Raw genomic sequence first — 23,027 nt, forward strand, 5'->3', positions numbered from 1 at the left:
ACCTCTACACATGACCGTGAATGACCACATTTTCTCTCCTCCTCCAACTCCATTTTTCCATCTCTCTCCTTCTTGACCTCTAAAGCCTCTTTGAACATATACCAGCAACACCACTTCCCCTTACAAGACAATGTGCCATTTCAGTCTCTGTCACTTACCTAACCTCACTCTCAAACCGAACACACATTTGCTACCATCTCGCCTCACGTCATCTAGATACGCTGTACTCTTTCTACAAAAAAAAACGGGTTTACACTTTCAGTCCCACACCCACCTGCCCACATCCTCACTCACACAGGCGTTTAAAGATCTTCTCAGTAGTGACTTGACTTGGGGCTGGACAATGGTGATGGTGTCACTGTGTCAGGGTGCTCACTGGTGGCTTCTAGGAGCCTGACTAACTATGGCCTCGAGGATGAATGCAGAGCGGGGGTCCACTCCTGTGACTTAAGGGCAATTCCATCTCTCTCAGTTGTATTACAAACAATTCCTAGTCCCTACCCCTTCTGTGTTTGGAGATCTGAAGTGGTGTTGGATATGTGTAAGCAATTTGGCTCTACCTTCGAATTGGGTTTAGGTTCTGCGCTTCTGCCAGATTGCTTAGACTACATCTATTCCATTCCTACAGTCTACAGATCAGCAAATACTAAAGGTGTAACCTAGGGACTAGGGGTAGAGTCCAAGGGATGGGGTTGGGGGTTGTTTCTGGACAGGCCTAGCTGTCACTGACTGTCATGAGTTCTCATGGGGACCCATCTCCCTCAGGGCATTATTGGCTCAGGCTTGATTAAACTTTGTTGAATGCTCAGCTGTAAACTGGGTTTTGGCAAGGCATGTCCAACTGTTTCCCTTGGGTTAAAATATTTATCCCTCTCTCTAACTCCCTCCAAGCCACGATCCCAAATCTAAATGTTTCAGAGGAGCCTGGAGGAAGAGGAATTTGTGATTTGCAGAAAGCACCTTGATTCTACTTAATTAGTCAAACACTCCTTGATTTTAATGGTGCTAGATATTTAGCCATTCTCTAAAAATTGATTGGAGAATTCAAATTGGCCCCTTTATTTTCTTGCAGTCAATTGCGTCAGTAATGACCTGTCGTGATAAGCAAGCAAAGGCCCTAACCATAATAGACCCCCTCCCTAACCAGAGTAGACCCCTTCACTAACCAGAGTAGACCCCCTCCCTAACCAGAGTAGACCCCCTCCCTAACCAGAGTAGACCCACTCCCTAACCATAATAGACCCACTCCCTAACCATAATATACCCCCTCCCTAATCAGAGTAGACCCACTCCCTAACCATAATAGACCCCCTCCCTAATCAGAGTAGACTCACTCCCTAACCATAATAGACCCCCTCCCTAATCAGAGTAGACCCACTCCCTAACCATAATAGACCCCCTCCCTAACCAGAGTAGACCCACTCCCTAACCAGAGTAGACCCCCTCCCTAACCATAATAGACCCCCTCCCTAACCATAATAGACCCCTTCACTAACCAGAGTAGACCCCTTCACTAACCAGAGTAGACCCCTTCACTAACCAGAGTAGACCCCCTCCCTAACCAGAGTAGACCCCCTCCCTAACCAGAGTAGACCCCCTCCCTAACCAGAGTAGACCCCCTCCCTAACCATAATAGACCCCCTCCCTAACCAGATTAGACCCCCTCCCTAACCAGAGTAGACCCCCTCCCTAACCAGAGTAGACCCCCTCCCTAACCAGAGTAGACCCCCTCCCTAACCATAATAGACCCCCTCCCTAACCATAATAGACCCCTTCACTAACCAGAGTAGACCCCCTCTCTAACCAGAGTAGACCCCCTCCCTAACCAGTGTAAATAAAATGTTTAATTGTCACATACACCGGATAGTTGCAGTGAAATGTGTTGTTTTGCAGTAGACCCCATACTACCACCATAGTCCCCCCCCCAAAAGCTCTTACCATAGAGTCCATCCAAACACTCTAACCGTAATAGACTCCCCCCAACTCTTTGCCTTGGACCTGAGTTTAACGTGCCTGTCCCATGAGCTGATGTCTGTAAAGCCTTGTTCACGGTAAAGCCTTGTTCACATTGGCAGTTTGAAATGCCAAAAATGTGGATTTGAGTCACATCTGATTCGAATCTGTTATTCTTCCTGCGGTCTCAACAGCCAAAAAGCAGATGGAATCAGATGTTTCAAGCCACATTTATTTGAACAGTGAGAGACAGAATAACAACAACAAAATCCAGAAAAACGCATGTCAAAAATGTTATAAATTGATTTGCATTTTAATGAGGGAAATAAGTATTTGACCCCCTCTCAATCAGAAAGATTTCTGGCTCCCAGGTGTCTTTTATACAGGTAACGAGCTGAGATTAGGAGCACACTCTTAAAGGGAGTGCTCCTAATCTCAGTTTGTTACCTGTATAAAAGACACCTGTCCACAGAAGCAATCAATCAGATTCCAAACTCTCCACCATGGCCAAGACCAAAGAGCTCTCCAAGGATGTCAGGGACAAGATTGTAGACCTACACAAGGCTGGAATGGGCTACAAGACCGTCACCAAGCAGCTTGGTGAGAAGGTGACAACAGTTGGTGCGATTATTCGCAAATGGAAGAAACACAAAATAACTGTCAATCTCCCTCTGCCTGGGGCTCCATGCAAGATCTCACCTCGTGGCGTTGCAATGATCATGAGAACGGTGAGGAATCAGCCCAGAACTACACGGGAGGATCTTGTCAATGATCTCAAGGCCGCTGGGACCATAGTCACCAAGAAAACAATTGGTAACACACTACGCCGTGAAGGACTGGAATCCTGCAGCGCCCGCAAGGTCCCCCTGCTCAGGAAAGCACATATACAGGCCCGTCTGAAGTTTGCCAATGAACATCTGAATGACTCAGAGGAGAACTGGGTGAAAGTGTTGTGGTCAGATGAGACCAAAATCGAGCTCTTTGGCATCAACTCAACTCGCCGTGTTTGGAGGAGGAGGAATGCTGCCTATGACCCCAAGAACACCATCCCCACCGTCAAACATGGAGGTGGAAACATTATGCTTTGGGGATGTTTTTCTGCTAAGGGGACAGGACAACTTCACTGCATCAAAGGGACGATGGATGGAGCTATGTACCGTAAAATCTTGGGTGAGAACCTCCTTCCCTCAGCCAGTGCATTGAAAATGGGTCGTGGATGGGTATTCCAGCATGACAATGACCCAAAACACACGGCCAAGGCAACAAAGGAGTGGCTCAAGAAGAAGCACATTAAGGTCCTGGAGTGGCCTAGCCTAGCCAGTCTCCAGACCTTAATCCCATAGAAAATCTGTGGAGGGAGCTGAAGGTTCGAGTTGCCAAACGTCAGGCTCGAAACCTTAATGACTTGGAGAAGATCTACAAAGAGGAGTGGGACAAAATCCCTCCTGAGATGTGTGCAAACCTGGTGGCCAACTACAAGAAAGATCTGACCTCTTTGATTGCTAACAAGGGTTTTGTCAGCAAGTACTAAGTCATGTTTTGCAGAGTGGTCCAATACTTATTTCCATCATTGAAATGCAAATCAATTTATAAAATTTTTGACATTTGTTTTTCTGGATTTTGTTGTTGTTATTCTGTCTCTCACTGTTCAAATAAACCTACCATTAAAATGATAGACTGATCATGTCTTTGTCAGTGGGCAAACGTACAAAATCAGCAGGGGATCAAATACTTTTTCCCCCCACTCTAGCTAGCTACTCTTGACAGATTTACAAGAACATGTGGTAACTAACTACATTTTTACATTTTACATTTTAGTCATTTAGCAGATGCTCTTATCCAGAGCGACTTACAGTTAGTGAGTGCATACATGTTTTTTTATTTTTTTTATCTTTTTTTTTTCATACTAGCTTGTTAATTGTTTACAAGCAAATTAGTGAATTTGCTAGAAAGCTAAACGGCTACCTAGCTAGTTAGTTGACTGCTGTGGCTAGCCAAAAAGGACTTGTTTTGAAAGTTGGACCATCTTGTCCTTTTGAGGCTTTAAGTGTTCTTACACTATGATTTTGAACATTCAAAGCAACTGGGAAACGTCCATGGCTGGCATTGTTTTCACCTTAGCTTGCTAATTAACGTCTGAATGATAGGAAGCACCAGCACCAGCAGCAATCAGTGTACACCCACAGATAGAACAATGAGACAGATATTTCACCGGATGTATAAATGTGAAGCATCCGCTTGGTGTTTCCACTCACTACCAAATATGGCAGTGAGAGGAAGCCCAGTGGCCGGCAGTGGGAGAAGATGGAACGAGATGGATTTTGGCCGACATTCTGCTAATTTTCACATTAAATAAACCTTTGATCTCAATACAGTTTTCTGTTCCCAAAACTATAATCTCTTACGAAAAGAGTGGACTAAGTTTTCTAGACTTGACCCTTTGCTAAAGTAAAAACAATTTGCTTTGTTTAGAACGAGTGCAAAGGTGAATTGAGTTATTGCACACGCACACTTCACAGAGTAGGCGTTCCGTAACGGAAATATGCAAATGTATGCTAGAACACGCCAATAGGATCTCGCTAGCTTGTGCTTGGCTCTGCCCACCTCCTTGCTTGTTCTACCCACTATGACTAATTTGTTTCCATTTGAAATGGCAGGCTGTGGTCTATCTTGGTTTAGTTATAAATATATTTGCTACACCACCGCCACACACCAGTCGTTACTATGACAACTAGCTTGGCCATGTCAGCTAATGACTGCTGTCTGAACACATCTGATTTGGTCACTTGTAACTTGCTGTTTCGACAGTCAGTATTCTAAAACGGATTTGAAAAATAAAACTGATTTGAGCATTAAGGTCCGCAGTGTGAACAAGGCTTTAGTAGTCAGATTAAGGGGTCCTATAGGGTAGCCCAGAGGTCGGCAACCCTGTTCCTGGCGTGCCGCAGGTACTGCAGGATTTTGTCCCAACTAGGCACCACACCTGACCAGCTGAGCTCATTGATCAGTTCAGTGATTGCCTAAAATCAACACACCTGGTCTTCCAGGTCAGTTAAACCAAAAACATGAAGGGCCTGCAGCACTTCAGGACCAGGGTTGCCTACCCCTGGGGTAGCCTATATATGTTTCCTCCCTCATCTTCTTGACTGTAAGTGTGTGTGTGTGTGTGGGTGTGGTGGGTGAGGCCTGAGGTCGGTGTGGGTTGACTTTCGTAGTGTCACTCAGCAGGTTGTGGTGGTGTCAGATGGGGTAATGTCCTCTCCTCATGTTGCCAAAAATCCATATCGCAATAAATTGCCTGAATTGATGCGATAACAATAAATATAACTATACGTTCATAACATTAATGTGAACCACAGTTTAAAAATAAAATTATTTAAACTACTACTACTAGTTTGATGGTTGTAGCCATCAATTATCCCATAAACAATCACCCATATTAGCAAACTTATTTCATTTCAAACTTCACATTTTCTAGTATAGGCTACTTATTGTAATGAACGATATCAGCAAAATGCCGGCGATAAGTGATCGGTCTGGTCGGTGTCGATCATTTTCGGTTTATTGTCCCAGATCTACTCTGTCTGTAGCGGGGAGCGTTTGGGCCTCAGTGGTTTAACTGTATCTTTGTGTCTCTGTCTGTAGCGGGGAGCGTTTGGTCCTCAGTGGTTTAACTGTATCTTTGTGTCTCTGTCTGTAGCGGGGAGCGTTTGGGCCTCAGTGGTTTAACTGTATCTTTGTGTCTCTGTCTGTAGCGGGGAGCGTTTGGGGCTCAGTGGTTTAACCCAGCCATGAGCATCATCGGAGCTGAGGATGAAGACTTTGAGAATGATCTGGAACCTGTGAGTAACTCCCTAATGACAATGAACTGTACTGAACAATAGACTCACTAATGGATTAATGATCATATCTGTTCTGACCTTTCTCTCTGTCCCTCTCACACTCCATTCTCTACCCTTCTCGTCATTCCCTGTCCACCAATGTCCTCTATCTAATCTCTCCTTCACTCTGTACTGTCTCCTCCTTCCATCCTCTTTTCCTCACCTCTCCCTCAATATATCTACTGTTTTCTAATCTGCCCCCTCTTTCTCTGTCCATCCCAGATGGTGGATGACCACAGCAGTCACTTCACCAGTATAGAGCTAGTGAAGGGCAGGCCAACCCACCTGCTGGTCTTCCTTCAGCACGTCATCCTGCAGTTCGACTGCTCCTCCCTGGTGAGAACTACAGACCCCCGAATGCACCTGGAGAGGACCGGGGGTAGTGTGTGTGTGTGTGTGTGTCATCTGGTGTGTCTGTGTGTGTGTGTGTGTGTGTGTGTGTGTGTGTGTGTGTGTGTGTGTGTGTGTCGTCTGGTGTGTGTTTGGGTGTTTATGTACTTAGTGAGTGATGAGTGTCTGCTCCATGTGTTGCTATGTATCTCCAGTGATATTAAGCATGCCTGTCTCTCCCTTTATTCTGCATGCAGACACCGTGATCCACCCAGGTACTGTTACCCCCACAGCCCAGACAGCCTCCCTCTCCTCACCCCTCTCCCAACCCCCCTACTTCCCCATGCCTGTCCCTGTAGCTAGCGATGCACCTGTATTTGAATATACACCAGACTATCTGTCCTCCAGAGTGTCACAATGTGCTGTAGAACGTCTGCATACGGCTGCATAAATTACCTTCTTAATAGTGTTATAGAAAATGGTCATGTTTGTGTGTGGTACTCACATCTTCTAGCTTCCTTCCTCATTTTTCTCTCTCTTTTTCTCTCTCTCTCTCTCCCTCCCTCCCCCTCTCAGTTGTGTTACCTCCATGCTGACCTCTTCAAGAACCTCAGTACCAAAGAGACCAAGAAGCATTTTGTGGATTTCTACAACAGCTTCCTGGACAAGGGCGCTGTATGTGCAAGAAACACAGGGAGCTAAGAAGCGATTGTAGAGCCCAGAGCCAGAATGGCACCTCACTGTTCTGTACCGTACTTAGTACCTGTTCTGTACCGTGCTTCTTCTTGCTACTGGCCGTTTGTCCGGTTATACCCTCTGTACCCTCTGTACCCCTTTTATAGGGCAACGCTCTTCCTCTCGCCCTGTGTGTGTGTCTTTCTCGCTCTCCCTCTCGCACACTCACACTCACATTGCAAGCTATGCTCATCTGACCAGAGTCTCTCTCCTCTTTCTCTCTTTCTCCCTCCCCTCTCTCTCTTTGTCCCTCTACTCAGTGTGTGTCACACTTTCTCCGTCTGACCCACTACTTCCTGTTTAGGTCGTGGGAATGACCTTTGGGAAGAATCACATTTTCTGTTGCTCTTTTTCTGTTTTACACTCACTCTATTCTAAAAGGATAAGTTTAGTGAAAGTTCATTGGAACATTCAGAGGTAGAGAGACTCATGGAGTAGAAATTGTACTTCTGTTTTCTCATTTTCCTCTTGCCTGCATTTTTTTTGGATTGGTATTCAAGTGTCATCTGGTGGTGACTGTGGTGTACTGCAGTGTTTGAGATTTCTATACAAATTGTGTCATGGAAGTCAGTGTGAATCATTATGTCAAATAAAAAATGTCTCTCCCTCCTTCTCTTATACCCACACAGATTCTCAGAGTGCAAGTCCCTCACAATGTATCGTTTGAGTTGGGTAAGCCCTCCTACAATCGTTCTTTTAGGATTTTAGATCATGCAGCCGTCATACTGCTATTCCATCACTGATCTACTCAGCATTATCTGGATAAAGCATGTTGTGTATGTAATCTCTCTCTCTGTCTCAGACCGTACCAGACCAGACCTGCTCAGCGAGGAGCAGCAGAAGAAGTTTGTCCAGGATGTCCAGTTGGCTCAAGTCCCAGAGGTGCTGCGACAGCTGGAAGACTTCAGGTGACACATCCCAGGGAACACCAACACCCATAGAACATCCACATCCACACCACACCCACATCCATAGAACCAGCAGTGACCTGTTAAAAATCAGCCATATCTATGGAACCAGTGAAACAGCACCTACAGTGCCTTGCAAAAGTATTCATCCCCCTTGGCGTTTTTCCTACTTTGTTACATTACAACCTGTAATTTAAATGGATTTCTATTTGGATTTCATGTAATGGACATACACAAAATAGTCCAAATTGGTGAAGTGAAATGAAAAAAATATATTTTTTCAAAACATTCTAAGAAATAAGTAACGGAAAAGTGGTGCGTGCATATGTATTCACCCCCTTTGCTATGAAGCCACTAAATAATATCTGGTGCAACCATTTACCTTCAGAAGTCACATAATTAGTTAGATTGCACACAGGTGGACTTTATTTAAGTGTCACATGATCTGTCATATGATCTCAGTATATATACACCTGTTCTGAAAGGCCCCAGAATCTGCAACACCACTAAGCAAGGGGCACCAACAAGCAAGCGGCACCATGAAGACCAAGGAGCTCTCCAAACAGGTCAGGGACAAAGTTGTGGAGAAGTACAGATCAGGGTTGGGTTATAAAAAAATATCCGAAACTTTGAACATCCCACGGAGCACAATTCAATCCATTATTAAAAAATTGAAAGAATATGGCACCACAATAAACCTGCCAAGAGCGGGCCGCCCACCAAAACTCACGGACCAGGCAAGGAGGGCATTAATCAGAGAGGCAACAAAGAGACCAAAGATAACCCTGAAGGAGCTGCAAAGCTCCACAGCGGAGATTGGAGTATCTGTCCATAGGACCACTTTAAGCCGTACACTCCACAGAGCTGGGCTTTATGGAAGAGTGGCCAGAAAAAAGCCATTGCTTAAAGAATAAAATAAGCAAACATGTTTGGTGTTCGCCAAAAGGCATGTGGGAGACTCCCCAAATATATGGAAGAAGGTACTCTGGTCAGATGAGACTAAAATTGAGCTTTTTGGCCATCAAGGAAAACGCTATGTCTGGCGCAAACCCAACACCTCTCATCACCCCGAGAACACCATCCCCACAGTAAAGCATGGTGGTGGCAGCATCATGCTGTGGGGATGTTTTTCATCGGCAGGGGCTGGGAAATTGGTCAGAAGTGAAGGAATGATGGATGGTGCTAAATACAGGAAAATTCTTGAGGGGAACCTGTTTCTGTCTTCCAGAGATTTGAGACTGGGACAGAGGTTCACCTTCCAGCAGGACAATGACCCTAAGCATACTGCTAAAGCAACACTCGAGTGGTTTAAGGGGAAACATTTAAATGTCTTGGAATGGCCTAGTCAAAGCCCAGACCTCAATCCAATTGAGAATCTGTGGTATGACTTAAAGATTGCTGTACACCAGCGGAACCCATCCAACTTGAAGGGAGCAGATTTGCCTTGAAGAATGGGCAAAAATCCCAGTGGCTAGATGTGCCAAGCTTATAGAGACATACCCCAAGAGACTTGCAGCTGTAATTGCTGCAAAAAGTGGCTCTACAAAGTATTGACTTTAGGTGGGGGGTGAATAGTTATGCATGCTCAAGTTTTCTGTTTCTTTGTCTTATTTCTTGTTTGTTTCACCAGAAAAACATATTTTGCATCTTCAAAGTGGTAGGCATGTTGTCTATATCAAATGATACAAACCCCTATTCCAAAATAGGAAAAAGAACAAGGGGGGTGAATACTTTCGCAAGCCACTGTACCACAAGCCTACAGTGCCAAAGCAGAGACCTAGGGTTCCCCGGAGCCAACAGACCCAATGGTCAAGATAGGAGCCGTGTTCTCGAGGCAAGCGTCCAAATTCAGATCCCAGTCCTTCTGGCAGCAGTTCCAGGCAGCAACTTCCAAGCAACCAGCCCCGCACCTTCAACAAAATAGGAAAGATGCCAATGGGGGTGAATACTTTCACAAGCCACTGTATTGACTCACCAGTGATAACATTGGGTTCAAATAGTGTCTGCCCTAAACACATTCTCTTGTTGCTCCCCATGCACATGTTTGTACCAATTAGCCCTCAGCGATAGATGTCAGACTAATGACAGTTATATAGTGTGATATGTAAATACTTAAAGGGCTACTTCCTGCTGTGCCCCCCTCTCAGGCAGAAGAGGATGATGGGTATGACCCCTAACGCGGCAGAGCTGATGGAGGTGGAGTCTCACTACCCCACCGATCGTATCCCCATGGAGATGAAGGAGAAGGCCGTGGCAGAGACCCTGCTGGACAAGATGTCTGAGATCCAGTGAGTAGACGGCTAGGGTGGATTATTGACTTTAATAATGCAGTGCTACATGGCATGTAGCTTTTATGTAACTTAATAGATAAGGGTACAGTCTAATTAGCTAAGTTAAACCTCCCGTAGCTTCGTTTGGGGGCAAGTTTCATTTGAATTCAATTAAATACTGTATAGTATCATCATGACATCACGGGCCTCTAGTGATACATCACAGTTCCAGTCCCTCAGCGGACATTTCTAGAATATGGTACATAAATACACACACTGACAACCAGTTCAACACACAGAGACCACTATGGAGATAGATAGATAGATAGATGGATGGATGATTAAAGAGGAGGAGGAGAGAAGAGGAGGTTAGTGGGGAGAAAAGAAAGAGGGAGAGCAGTGATTGGAAAAGAGGGGAAAAAGGGAGAAGGAAGAGAGGAAGCGGAGGGAGAAGGATCGAGTCAGCAGTGCCACGTTGGCAGGAAGGCTGTCCCCTGGCATGCTGCCAACAGGAGGGAGGGGGAGGATGGAGGGAGGGAGGGGGAGTAGGGGCAGTGCAGTATTATTGATGCAGTCCGGCTGCCGGACACAGAGGGGGAAGTAGGGGGAAGTTCATCTACCTCTGACCAAGTGGCCAGACACAATAAACAATGGAACAAGTGAATGAGACAGAGGGGGAGAGGAGGACAGCAGGAGGCTAACTCTTTAACCTGCAGTGTGAAGAGAGAGGATGGAAGAGTGACTATAAGAGAGAGACCGGAAAAGGGATATGCCCATTGCATAAGTCCCTTTTCTCTGGTTACTGCTGTATGGTCAGTGGAGGAAGTATGAAGAGCTTGTCGGCAGGCAGTGTCAAACACATCATAAAGCAGCTTCCCACCGGCCCTGTTACTGACTCACAATCAACTCTCTCTGTCTCCTAACTACAAAATAGTTATTCATTTATTCTGTCCATTTAGATTCACTTACACAATCCTCTCCTTCTTCCTCAAACTTCTGCTCTCCTCCACAATCCCACACTCACCCTCGTTCAGCCGCTCCCCCACTCTCCCCCTCTCTCTGCCACAACATGGTGACCTCACCTCCTCTGCCTCCCATTGGTCAGTCTGACAGTGGAATAGAGGGATGGGGCGTCCTGATTGGCTTGGCTTGGGGAATCCCGGGGAAACCCCTCCCCACCATTTTGCTTTTCTATTAAAATAAAGGGAGGGATCTTATTTCCTGCTTGTTGCATCAGACTAAAACACAGTTAAATAGTCATTTCCGCTGTCCTGGAACATTGTTAGATGTTTCCACTCACCCTGCAGACAATTGCCAGAGAGCAGCTGTGCCTTGACTTTAGACTTATCTTTTGCAGATAGTTAGAGAGCTAAAACCTTGCCTTGTGCAGAAAAGCATATTGGATAGATTTTTACAGATTTGATTTTTGAAGTATTTTAGTTTAAAAACAATTGTCAATCGTTTCTTGTGCATTGTTTTGGGTGCAGCGTTTAATGCATCTCTCATTGTTTTAAACTTTTAGATTAATTTTTTCCCATTTCTTGTTGGAAATATCAGAATATGTTCAATAGCCTCTGTTCTGAACACAATATCACTGTAGTCAGATTTGAGTTGGTTCAGGAAAAGCTTAGTCGCTTCAGATTCCACCATCCCAAAACAGAGTTAAGAATCGGTCGAGAAAAAGCAAGGGAAAATGCCACTTAATCGACTCCGGCGGTAAGTCTACAGACTTGGCAATGTCTGCACTTATCTTTCTCGCTCTTTATCTCTTTAATATCTATTCATCTCCTCTCTTTCAGTCCCTCCATCGTTGCAGATGAGGAGAAATGGTGAGTTCTGTGTTTCACGGTGCTGTGTGTCTGAACCTCTTCCGTCAATTTGTGAATGCATGCTAGACATGTTTTGTCCATCTCCCTGCTTTATTTTTTTTTCTCTTCCTCCTCAATGAGTTTGTTTTGCTCTATAGTTGTACGTTGTGCAGTCTTCAGTACTATAGTTGCATTACTTTGCCATAAATGGCATTCTGTAGCAGATGTAGACTTTCTTGGTTTATGGTCTTGCCTCAGTTTGAGAAGCTCTTGCATTTTCCCTCTCAAGCTCCTCCTCTTTCTCCTCCTCCTCCTCTCTGGTAAACTTCCAACTCTCCACCTAGAATCACCCCATCCTTTCTCCATCCTTTCTCATATTCCAACCCAAACCCTTTTCTCATCTCAATCCCACCCCTACTCTCCCTCTCTTTCACACTTTTTCTTTTTATTTACAGCTCATGCTTTAGCATCCTCTATAATAGTTTATCATTACTGTTTATTTCTATTGCAATGTCAATAATATGCATTTATACAGTATGTACTTTCATCACCACTAACATTACAGAGATCGCTCTCTCTCTCTCTCCCTCTCTCTCGTCCTCCAGTTCGTCCATCTTTGCAGCAGTGGCCTTCTACATGAAGCACCTAGGAGTGAAGTCCAGAGTAGCTGACAGTAAGAAGTCCAGAGGCTTCTTCAGGAGACCCCTTGGGAAGGTGAGACTGTCTGTTGGTTTGCAGCTAGCTGGACTCCATGGTCCACAGTCCATACCACACACCAACCTATCCAGTATTATTGGACTGTTCTTGTCATAATGCGCTCTCTCTTTTTCTCTCTCCGTCCATCTCCCTTTCAGAGTAAGAAGAGTGAGGAGTCCACTAAATCCAAACAGAAGGGGGGTTTTCCCAACATCCTCAGCGCCGCTGGTGGCTGGATTGCTGGCAGCAGTACGTACCAGCAGTGTCATAATATGAGATGAGATTGTACTTTATCAATACCCAAGGGGAAATTAGTTTGTCTTCATTACATAGTTAAAAAACAATACAAATACTTACAATAAATACATACTGTATACACTACTAAATACATATGCATACTGAAGGTACAGAGAAACAGAATGGATGACATAGTAAAAGCTATGTCAGGTGTTTGATTATCGATCGCCATCCAAAAGTGGGTCTACCAGAATGACCATAGTGCCTGTATAAGCCAAAGTCATTGTAGAATTAAAAAGAACCCGTTGTCTTGCCCTGTGTTCTTCTTTCAGCTGAGGTCAAACTTCCTAAAGTGGAGGCTGAAGGTACCACCGTCTGGCTCTTGCATCTCCTCTTCCCCACCCCTTTATCTCTAGAATGGTCTAGTCCTTACTAATCAACCCCAATGCATGTTTGCATGTACCAAATCAAACCTGGAAGGGGATCCGAGGGGAACGCCAAGTTTTTGATTTGTTGACTTGCTTTTTTGCCTGTAGGTGTAGATTCTGTGGCATGATCTGTTATCACTGGTGTTTTGATAGATGGACTGACCATACACACACACTAGAGCTGAGACGATAAAACAATTTTGCTAAACAACGTTCCTGTAGATGGTTCTAAAACCATTATTTGGTCAACAGTAACAGCCTATGCATTATGTTGTTTCCTGCAGAAATGTTGACGTTTGGTGCAACTTTGAAATTTGACGTTTGGAGAAACGTGGATAAACCTCAGAATCTGACGCCAAATTGGTAAAACCGTGAGATCTTGATGTACATCAAGTAGCCTAGGCCTAGCACTGGAACGTTTTTGTAGGACATTAGCCTACATTTACTGATAGATGAATAAATTAGCCTACATGTCTATAGCAACAATATCACTAGCGAAGTGTTTTGAGTTCCCACTTCCTCATGTGGTGAATAATATAGCCTATAGTATATATGCACAAAGATGTCGACAAATTCTCTGAAGAGCCAGAAATAAATCTGATAATACTAGATCCTATTTTGACAGGTTGCACATCAAAATATAAATCATGCATTCCCTGGATATGTTAGATGGAATAGCTTACTTTTTAAATATTAGGCTACCATCTCAGTTGACTTACTTGGCACTGGAAAAAAATTGTCTAGAGCCCTGCCGATAATGTAAAGTAACCTAACTGCTCCTTTAAAACGTTTTGTTTTATAGATGTAGGCTATTTATTGTTATCGAGCAAAATAGTTACATTTATCACGATATCACTTTTTGGCCATCTTGCCCAGCTCTAGCACCTCCCCTAAACATTATTTATTGCTGATTTATCATTATAAAAAAAAAAGGGTCAATTTATCACCCTATGGATTTTTGTCCGTCTCTCCCAGCTCTCACACACAAACACATACACACACAAACACACACGGTCAGTCTGTCGTAGGGTTGTGAACGTAGGTGCTAAACTGTCCCAACCCTGAGAATGATTAACCCTCCTCTCTCACCACAGATCCACTGATTGCCCTATACTCATCCTGTCTGTCTCTGTGTGTCTGTCTGTCTCACAATCTCATGGTCTCTCTCATGGAAATGCCTCTGACTGTTTTGTCATCCATTTTACCATCTATTTATCTACCTTCCCTCTCTTTCAGTGGATAAAGAGAAGGTGAATCAGGAGCGTAAGGCTTCCAGCGGCCTCGCCCCCTCTCGAGGCTCCTCCGCCCCTGATGCCGCCCCGCCAGCATTAAACAGGAAGTCTGTTTCCACAGGATCCGCCTCCCATCAGGGGTCGGAGGTCAGCGAGGGTTCAGGGGTCCACATCAGTGTGACCTCCAGCCCAGACTTCTCCCACAGCGAGATAGGTAAGGCTGATTGGACGGATACATGGTTGCATAGCAACACCCAACCTAACTAAGGGTGTATTCAGTGAGGTGAATCTGAAATGTGTGTTTTCTTCTCTCCTCTCCCAGGTCTGTTCAACAGCCGTTCGGACCCCCAGTTGGTGGCGGAGGGGGGCGAGGTGTCCCCCGCGGGGCTGCCAGGGGGGCTGGCTGTATGGGAGCCCCCCTCACCCAATGAACTCCCCCCAGAGGAAAACCTGGACAAAGACAGGTGAGAGAGAGAGGTAGTGAGGGAGAGGGAGAAATAGAGGAAGAGCGAGGTAAAGAGACGGGGTGGGAAGGTGGAGAAAATGGGATAGAGAAGATGGATAAACCCAACACTATTAGGTATAGTTGAACATAGTCAAACATTTAAAAAAGGTTAGGGGTCAGTGGCCATGCTAAGGCTGAGGGAGCGTGGTAAAACTCCCTCAGTGTCTCCGTCCGTCCCTGCTGTGTACTGTGCTGCCTAGCCTACCTACCACACCTTACTGCTGCCATGCCATGCCATGCCCTGCCCTGCCGGCAGCTCCATCTAGCTAACATCGCTAAGACCCACCCAGCATTTGGAGATGGACCCTTACTGTGGCTACAGGGACCTGGTCTTCCCCTCCAGCACCCCCCCCCCCCCCCCAACCCCAACCCCAACCCCATCCTCCTCCCTTCTCCTCTACCCCAAATCTTTTGTTTTGTTTTCTTGTACTCCACTTTCTTTCACTCTTTTTGTGTCCATCATTTTTCATGTTTGTGTTTGCTACTTCCAAAGCACCCACTATGCTGTCTCCTTGTTTGTGCGATGCTGACTCTGCTCAGTTGTTGAGAGCAAGTTGTTAAGTGTACAATAGTTAACATTGTACTGCAGTGTGCCATCTCTTCTGTGTGTGTGCAGGCTAGACTCAAGTACCAAAGTTGGGGAAAGCTGTTATAACGTTGTTGTTATATTGTCTGGGGTTTTGCGTCTGTTTTTTTGAGTTGGCCATTCATTGTGCTATATTTGGTTTGTACAGCATTGTATCTCTACAGGCTTAAGTGCATTAACTTGACTTTTACTTTGCTTCAGTCGTGCGGTCCAGCTTTGGATTTGTCTGTTGTCGGCTTTATCCCAGTCCTACTGTAAGTCAAGCAGTGAGGTCTGGTTCGCTTTCATGTCTGTTGTTTGCAGAAGGCATCTGTGTGTGTTGTTCTATGGGGATCTCCTCTGTTCTGTTGTCCAGTCTTCACAAGGCTTCATGTGGTACCATGTTCAGGACAGCAGACCTCTTATGTTTGTGGGCGTGCTTTGCTCTCTGTGGTTTTAACATGCTTTCAGTGCTGTTAGCATCCGTCCGTGTGCTGCAGCGGTTGATGGGGGAGTTGGAGGTTGTAGAAAGGGTGTGTGTTACTGTTGAGTGGTTGTGGTGGTTATGTAACTGTGCTGTCCCGTGTTTTTACAGACGCAAGACAAGGTGGGTTTCTACATCTCTGCGACAGGGATACGGACACACACTGGGCCTCATATTGATAACACACTCCATCCTACATTACTGTACACACACACAGTATCATGTCAGACCAACATACTCTGATACAGCCACAATAATGGAAACATATTATAGAAATTCTCACACACAAACACACACACACTCACTGCATGGCTAAGTATTGTTTATCCTGCACCTTGAAGTGAAGTGAGTGGGCTGTGATGTTAGAGAACAATAGTCTTCTTGTCAGTGTGTACCATGTGTGAGATTGGAGAGCTGATAAGCCCAAATGATTGTCATTAAAATTGCATAATTGAACGGCCTTGGTACACAGACGCACTGAGATGTTACTAATGACCGTTTTCTTAACTAAATGCAATAGTGTTGAAGTAGATGGGCTTCCAATGTGTTTCTAATAGGGCTCCTGAGTCTAACCATCCATTCTGTCACATCTCTTTCTTTTGATCCTCTACATTCCTTTGACATCACATTGACTTCCTCTGTAATGGTTCTCCTGCTTGTGTCCATTTTATCCTAATATCTCCCATCTTCATTGTTGACTCGGTACTCTTTGGTTTGGTCGTCTGGACCATTTCCTTGTTGTTCCTGTACTCCTCACTCCACCTGTCTCTCTACTTCCTCCTTATACCACCTTCCTCCTTGTATTTTCCCGCCCACTGGCTCTCCTCTCGCTCTCCTCCCTTCCTTCCCTCGATGTACTCTCCTCCTCCCTCCCTACCTCCCTCCCCAGGCGTGTGGGACGCAGTGAGAGTGCTCGTGTGGACAGACATTCCTCCCGTCGCCGTGGCTCCTCCCGGGCCAAACAGTCGCGTTCCCGTAGCGATGTGGACCTGCAAGCCGCCGCCGCCACAGCAGCACACTCCTCCCCGACCTCTCCCCACCCCTCGTAAGGCAGACCCCTACCCCCCTTCTCTCACAGGGGGAGAGAGAGGAGCACAGCCTCAGACGGACAGAGTCACTGATGGACAGGCAGACTGATTGATTGACTATACTAACTGATAGACAGGCAGGCTGACTGACTGACTATACTAACTGATGGACAGGCAGACTGACTGATTGACTATACTAACTGATGGACAGGCAGACTGACTGATTGACTATACTAACTGATGGACAGGCTGACTGATTGACTATACTAACTGATGGACAGGCAGACTGACTGATTGACTATACTAACTGATGGACAGGCAGACAGACAGACTCATTGACATTACTGACCAACTAACTTTGCTTTACTGACTGTCTGATGTCTGACTATAAAACCAAAAGACACACCGTTAATCTAGCAGACTGAGTGAGAGTGAATGGAGGGTTCTTACACTGTGTCCCCAGTAGCTTTATTAAGACAGGAAGAGATCATTGCTGAGTGACACATCTAGACTGGAGGAGGAGGGTCAGAGCCAGAGCTAGTGTCTTAGAGTCAGGGCTACAGTACTAACTGTAACTAAGTGCAATGTTAATGCTGTTTGTAGATTATGTAGACTTTGAACCAGCTAATAGCCTACTGTCCCAATCCAAATGCTTCTCAACCCAAGCAGATTTTCTAGCTTTACGTTAGATGAAGCTTCTCTAGCTTCTCATTCTTTTCATATTATCGCCCCATACCCTTTATCCCCATACCCCTTATACCTCCCCTCTCTCCTCCTCCTCTGTCCTCCTCCTCTCTTCCATCAGTGTTGATGAAGGGGTGTTACTCCTCGAGGGTGCGCTCCCAGGTCTTTCCCTCTCTGGCCCCACCCCCCAGCAGGAGGAACAGGACCCTCGCCTCCTGGAGCTGGAGCAGGACCCGCCCAACTGGAGAGAACACACCCCCCCAGACACCCTCAAAGACCTCAGCAAGAAGGAGACCAAGAGACAGGAGGTCATCAATGGTGAGGAGGGACGGAGGGACGGAGGGATGGGGGGATGGAGGGATCCAGCCAACGGAGGAGGAAAGAATGGTTTAGAAAGAATTGCAGTGTAACATTGAGCTGCTGGTCATCTGAAGCATAATATTGTGAATGAATTGGCACTAGACTAACCCCCCTCTCTCTCCCTTCCTCTCTCTCTCTCTCTCTCTCAGAGTTGTTTGCGACGGAGCATGCCCACGTGCGCATGCTGAGTGTTCTGCAGACAGTGTTCTGGAAGCCTCTGGAGAGAGAGGAACTCATGACCACCACAGAGCTGGCCACCATCTTCCCCAGCCTGGACGAGATCATAGACATGCACTGTGAGTACGGTCCCACCGCTGCTTGACCGTAGTATGACCGTTACCCCCACAACAGTACGACCGCAATACCCCTGACATACAACCACACATACACAGTATGACCACATTACTGCCGCTGCATGACTGTGACCGTTACCTGACAACAGCACTTCTACAGTTCTGATGCTGGCTGAAGTCAGTCGGACCACTGTAAATTGTAGGACCTCGCGATACGATATTACCACGATACTTAGGTGCCGATACGATATGTATTGCGATTCTCACGATTCTTTATGTATTGCGATTCAATACTGTGATTTTATTGTGATTCCATGTTCCAAACATATTGCTCACCATATGTCTGCTGCAGAAGGACAAGTGAGAGCCATGAGAAAACAAGTTTTGATCAGTCATGGAAATAAAAGTGCTGAAAACAAATTGGCTCCTTATTTAAAAAGAAGACTGAGAACAAGCTATGAAGGGAAAATACTGGAACTTTGGTGCAACTAGCGCAAAAATAATATTGCGATACTGTCAAAATGATACGATATATCTTCCAAAGTTATATCCTGATATATAACTGTATCCATATTTTTCCCTCATCACTAGTAAATTAACCCTAGTGTAACTGTAAATTGACCTCAGTCTGACCATAATAACCCAACCATAAGTCTACCCCAGTCCAACCTCTGTGCTCCCTGTGTGTTTCTGTGCAGATGCTTTCTATGAGCACCTGAAGAAGCTGCGTCAGCACAATTTCATCGTCAAGGCCATCGGAACCACGTTACTCAACAGGGTAAAGAACAGGTCACCTTCCATCACCCCCCTGTCTGTGCCCCTCACCCTCACTCCCCTCTCTCTGTGCCCCTCACCCTCACTCCCCTCTCTCTGTGTCCCTCACCCCATCTCAGCCTAACCCCCTCATCCATTATTTGAGGTGGATAGTTAGGGAAATGGATCCCTGAAGAAAGCTTTTAATCTCTCCTCTCTCTCTCTCTCTCTCTCTCTCTCTCTCTCTCTCTCTCTCTCTCTCTCTCTCTCTCTCTCTCTCTCTCTCTCTCTCTCTCTCTGTCTCTGTCTCTGTCTCTGTCTCTGTCTCTGTCTAGTTTGGAGGGACGGAGGGTGAGTGGTTTCAGAAGCTGACGTCTAGGTTCTGTAGTCACCAGACGTGGGCCCTGGAACAGCTGAAGATCAGACAGAAGAAAGACCCCCGTTTCAACGCCTTCATACTGGAGGCAGAGAGTAGGCCTCAGTGTCGTAGGCTGCAGCTGAAGGACATCATCCCCACTGAGATGCAGAGGCTCACCAAATACCCCCTACTGCTGGAAAACATCGCCAAGTGCACAGGTCTGTGTGTGTCCTTCCCTGCTCTCATTTAGATAAACAGACTATGCACTGGTGTGTGTGTTGTGACATGTGTTGTGTGTATTCCTGTAGAGGACACCTTGGAGAAGGAGAGTATCCAGCAGAGTGCAGAGTGCTGTAGGAAGATCCTCAACCACGTCAACGAGGAGGTCAAACAGATGGAGAATCTGCTGGTGAGATATATACACACACACACACACACACACACACACACACACACACAAACCATCTACTAATATTATTATAAGTGTCTGAGGGAAAGTATAAATGATTTCTCTCTCCCTCCAGACACTGAAAGACTACCAGCGCAGGCTGGACACCTCAGGACTGAAGCCCAGTTTCGAGCTGTACCTGGAATACAGGGTGAATGACAATAGTGTGGGCTTGTAGTGTGGTCACTGTCCAGTGCTCTTCATGCTATCCTTTCTACAGTTGTCCTGTTCTCTCATTCTTTATCACTCTATCGATCTCTTCTCTCTCAGAATCTTGACCTGGCCCAGAGAAAGATGATCTATGAGGGGCCTCTGACCTGGAGAGTGACCAAGGAGAAAACTTTAGGTGCTCTATCAACTCTACTAACATTAGTTTGTTAGAAATATGAGCGCCCAATTGTTGCCAAATTTGCTTTTTTGAAAGATAAAGCAATGGTTAAAAGCCTAGGAAAAAGACTTGCTGGCACGAAAATAGGCATGAATGATCAGTTCCCGAGGGAGATTGCAGAAAGGCGCAAAGTTCTGTATCCAATCTTCAAGGAAAACAGATTAAAAGGGAAACGTGTTGCACTCGTGGTGGATAAACTATATATTGACAACCAAATGTTCAGAGACACAAAGACTACTCCATGGCTATTCTAAAAGTTGTAATAGAGGAGTCGAATATTGGAGCACCCGATACTAGCAATGATAGGGATTGTAATATTAAATAACATTTATAGTAAGTATAGTATTTTATAAAAGGATGAAACGACATAACAAGCAGAATAATACATCTTTAAATACAAATAATTAGAACATGGCTTTTTTGGCGGGAGGTTGTTGTTTTGGCGGATGGTTGTTGTGGTTGGTCCTGTGTTCTCTCTGGCGTCCTTTCCCCCTTGCGGCAGATGTGGATGCGGGTGCGTTTGCACGCTCGGCCCATTTCTTCCGCAGTCAACCATGTGGTGTGCATTTTTGTGTTTGAAAAGGTGCGGCGTTAAGTGAGTGAGAGGGGAAATGGTTGCATATCCCAGAGCCGACCGGGGGTCTATGAGCAGGGGTAGTGAGAGAGAGCTTTCAATTTTGTGTAGATGAGGGATATACATTTTTAAATATAGTATACATCTAATCTAATTTTTTATTGTCCTATCATGATGGAAAAATCCCTAACCCTATAACCTGGACACCCACCTGAGCGACCCATACACCAAAGAGAAGTTCCCATCTCTTTTATGGACCTGCTGTGAGTATGCAGCCTAAACAGAGAAATAAATGCGGTCAGAGACCTACTTGAGCAGCACCACCCCCTCAAGATTCTGAGCCTGCCTGGCAGGGTTGGTCCTACAAAGCCAGAGCCCCCTGATGGGAGAGCATAATATACAAGGAAATTCTCAAAGCTGCTAATGAGAACCTTGACGACCTTTTACCTAGCCGGTGGGGATTCCGGTGGGGTACGCCCACCCAGGTAGTGGCAGTGCTGGCAACACTGGCTGCAGTAACCCATGGGGAGGGGGTCACACTCGGACAATCAGAGAGGGGGTTTATCATTGTGGCCCAGGTGGCACAAAATAATCAATGGTCTGACCGCACGGAGATGCTTGGGAAAATGGTTACAACAGGGGATCAGAGTGTTTGTGTCTCAGGTGAAGAGGGTGGATCTGATCTCCATCACCTAGGACTTGACATAGATTAAGTAGATTAATCAAATCTCACATTGTTGTCAATTTCTGCTCAATCTGCATGCTTTCTCAATCAGCTTTAACTGTATGTGCACTCGTAAATCAGGTTATTTCTTGAGTTGGGCTCTGGGATATAACAGCCGTTGAGTATCTGATTTTATGGTGGATTGTGGAGGAGGGGGGTGTGTTTGTCCGGCATCTGTTGTGGGGGGGTGGGGATGTTGGGGGGGAGGGGGGGGGTATGGGATGGACCACAGGAATTATTTGCTAGGATAATAATTGCTTGTCAATGAATTAAATGTAATACAATGGCAATCCGGGTTATATGTTAAAATCCTACGCATGAACTGCCGACATTATTACGCATATTAATTGATAATGATGGAAAATAGGACATGCATAATTTTTTTAAAATAGTTTAAATAGTAAAGTAAATATTTTAATGGTAGGTTTATTTGAACAGTGAGAGACAGAATAACAACAAATAAATCCAGAAAAACGCATGTAAAAAATGTTATCAATTGATTTGCATTTTAATGAGGGAAATAAGTATTTGACCCCCTCTCAATCAGAAACATTTCTGGCTCCCAGGTGTCTTTTATATAGGTAACGAGCTGAGATTAGGAGCACTCCTAATCTCAGCTTGTTACCTGTAAAAAAATACACCTGTCCACAGAAGCAATCAATCAATCAGATTCCAAACTCTACACCATGGCCAAGACCAAAGAGCTCTCCAAGGATGTCAGGGACAAGATTGTAGACCTACACAAGGCTGGAATGGGCTACAAGACCATCGCCAAGCAGCTTGGTGAGAAGGTGACAATTTCATTTCATTTCATTTACATCATTTAGCAGACGCTCTTATCCAGAGCGACTTACAGTTAGAACAGTTGGTGCGATTATTCGCAAATGGAAGAAACACAAAATAACTGTCAATCTCCCCCGGCCTGGGGCTCCATGCAAGATCTCACCTCGTGGAGTTGCAATGGTCATGAGAACGGTGAGGAATCAGCCCAGAACTACACGGGAGGATCTTGTCAATGATCTCAAGGCAGCTGGGACCATAGTCACCAAGAAAACAATTGGTAACACACTACGCCGTGAAGGACTGAAATCCTGCAGTGCCCGCAAGGTCCCCCTGCTCAAGAAAGCACATATACAGGCCCGTCTGAAGTTTGCCAATGAACATCTGAATGATTCAGAGGAGAACTGGGTGAAAGTGTTGTGGTCAGATGAGACCAAAATCGAGCTCTTTGGCATCAACTCAACTTGCTGTGTTTGGAGGAGGAGGAATGCTGCCTATGACCCCAAGAACACCATCCCACCGTCAAACATGGAGGTGGAAACATTATGCTTTGGGAGTGTTTTTCTGCTAAGGGGACAGGACAACTTCACCGCATCAAACGGACG

General features: G+C 45.5%; 2 protein-coding genes across 3 annotated transcripts in view; one reads left to right on the plus strand and one right to left on the minus strand.

Annotated features, from left to right (window-relative positions):
- The window catches only part of LOC311139364 (sperm acrosome membrane-associated protein 6-like), a gene marked incomplete at its 5' end in the record, with an annotated part of 1,014,348 nt that overhangs the window by 375,910 nt on the left and 615,411 nt on the right, over positions 1 to 23,027 (minus strand). The gene's annotated exons all lie outside the window — the stretch shown is intronic.
- Positions 1 to 23,027, plus strand: part of LOC311140203 (rho guanine nucleotide exchange factor 1-like) — a 49,423-nt gene that overhangs the window by 10,582 nt on the left and 15,814 nt on the right. Inside the window, exons 2-20 of one of the 2 annotated variants that reach the window (XM_084175154.1) lie at positions 5,709 to 5,795; positions 6,057 to 6,170; positions 6,741 to 6,839; positions 7,529 to 7,571; positions 7,702 to 7,807; positions 9,955 to 10,095; positions 11,877 to 11,906; positions 12,491 to 12,599; positions 12,740 to 12,830; positions 13,151 to 13,183; positions 14,483 to 14,692; positions 14,801 to 14,942; positions 17,866 to 18,062; positions 18,254 to 18,400; positions 19,096 to 19,175; positions 19,486 to 19,726; positions 19,817 to 19,917; positions 20,033 to 20,107; positions 20,227 to 20,302. In XM_084175154.1, coding sequence (XP_084031280.1) covers positions 5,745 to 5,795; positions 6,057 to 6,170; positions 6,741 to 6,839; positions 7,529 to 7,571; positions 7,702 to 7,807; positions 9,955 to 10,095; positions 11,877 to 11,906; positions 12,491 to 12,599; positions 12,740 to 12,830; positions 13,151 to 13,183; positions 14,483 to 14,692; positions 14,801 to 14,942; positions 17,866 to 18,062; positions 18,254 to 18,400; positions 19,096 to 19,175; positions 19,486 to 19,726; positions 19,817 to 19,917; positions 20,033 to 20,107; positions 20,227 to 20,302 — 2,086 coding nt within the window. In that variant the 5' untranslated portion in view covers positions 5,709 to 5,744. The remainder of the gene's footprint in view (positions 1 to 5,708; positions 5,796 to 6,056; positions 6,171 to 6,740; positions 6,840 to 7,528; positions 7,572 to 7,701; positions 7,808 to 9,954; positions 10,096 to 11,876; positions 11,907 to 12,490; positions 12,600 to 12,739; positions 12,831 to 13,150; positions 13,184 to 14,482; positions 14,693 to 14,800; positions 14,943 to 17,865; positions 18,063 to 18,253; positions 18,401 to 19,095; positions 19,176 to 19,485; positions 19,727 to 19,816; positions 19,918 to 20,032; positions 20,108 to 20,226; positions 20,303 to 23,027) is intronic. The other variant, XM_084175155.1, reaches the window with a different exon arrangement.

This window comes from Coregonus lavaretus (genome assembly GCF_964263955.1).
Source record: "Coregonus lavaretus genome assembly, chromosome: 13".
In the NCBI taxonomy this organism is placed as follows: domain Eukaryota; kingdom Metazoa; phylum Chordata; class Actinopteri; order Salmoniformes; family Salmonidae; genus Coregonus; species Coregonus lavaretus.